The sequence below is a fragment of the Monoraphidium neglectum genome, assembly GCF_000611645.1.
Source record: "Monoraphidium neglectum strain SAG 48.87 unplaced genomic scaffold scaffold04100, whole genome shotgun sequence".
NCBI lineage: Eukaryota > Viridiplantae > Chlorophyta > Chlorophyceae > Sphaeropleales > Selenastraceae > Monoraphidium > Monoraphidium neglectum.
The window spans coordinates 1-1,035 of record NW_014009529.1 but is presented as its reverse complement, the minus strand read 5'-3'; the positions used below and the strand labels follow the sequence as shown (position 1 = coordinate 1,035).

At 75.0% G+C, this 1,035-nt stretch overlaps 1 protein-coding gene across 1 annotated transcript; it reads right to left on the bottom strand.

Moving 5' to 3' along the window:
* Positions 1-85: 85 nt before the first annotated feature.
* MNEG_13865 (hypothetical protein) lies at positions 86-911 on the bottom strand (the record flags this gene model as incomplete). Its single annotated transcript, XM_014037662.1, has 2 exons — positions 86-680; positions 856-911. The coding sequence occupies 2 exons, from the start codon at positions 909-911 to the stop codon at positions 86-88; spliced, it is 651 nt and encodes a 216-aa protein (XP_013893116.1).
* Positions 912-1,035: the final 124 nt, after the last annotated feature.

The window sequence follows — 1,035 nt, the reverse complement described above, 5'->3', positions numbered from 1 at the left end:
TTCGCCGCCGCCCTCTCGGCCGGCCACTGCGGGCTTCCGCCGCGGTGGCCGCTGCCCCTACCCCGCCGTGCGCGGCCTCCCGTCGTCAGCCGCTCTCGAACGCGCTCGCGTCCACGCCGATGGCGGTGTCGAGGACGAACAGGGTGCCCTCAGCGCCGAACCCCTGGGGGGTCACTGTGCTGGACGCCGTGCCGCCCAGGCCGCGCAGCATGCACGGCTCCTGCAGGCCGACGACCGACGTCACGGCCCCCAGCTCCGTGGCCGCCGGCGCGGCGGTCCCCCACGCCGCCTCTTTGGTCAGCAGGGCGCCGCGCCACAGGTGGTGGCGCAGCTTGAACGCCACGGCCCGGCCCGCGGCGTCGGCGCCAGACGGCGGCGCCGCAAAGAACGCCAGCGGCCGGGGCCCGCCGTCGAGCGCCGTCGCGTCGAGCAGCGTCGACTCGCCCCGCGGCGGCGCCTCCAGCTCCTCCGCGACGAGCACGCTGAAGGCCATCTCGCACTCCGCCCCCGCCGCCGCGGCCACGGCCGCGAGCCTGGCGGCGTCGGTGGTCACGACTGCGTGCTGCAGCTGGGACGCAAATGCCGCCGACAGCGCCCCCGCGGTCTCGTAGCTGCCCGCCGCCAGCAGCTCCGCCGCGAAGCCGAGGAAGCCGTCCCCCAGCTCCCGCTCCAGCACCTCCCTGGTGTTGCGCAGCGCCCGGGGGAGCACCGCTGGCCGTGACGCGCGCAGCCCCCCGAACGGCGGCCCGCTGCGCTTTGACGAGGCTCGCGACGTGCCCGCTCATCTGCCGCCTGCGCGCGACGCCGAGGCTGCTGTTTTTCAGCAGCACCCCGTACTCCGCCGCCTTGGCCCACCCGCGCAGGGTGCTGCTCGGCGCGTTGTACCACTGCTGGGTGCCAAAGCCGGCCATGCCGCTGGCCCCCTCAAAGTCGAGTGCGCGCAGTCTCCCTGCACGCGGGTCGGGGCGACGGGGACCGTCTGTCCGCCAACATTATTAGACCCTAAACCCTAAACCATATACCCTCCCCCCCCCC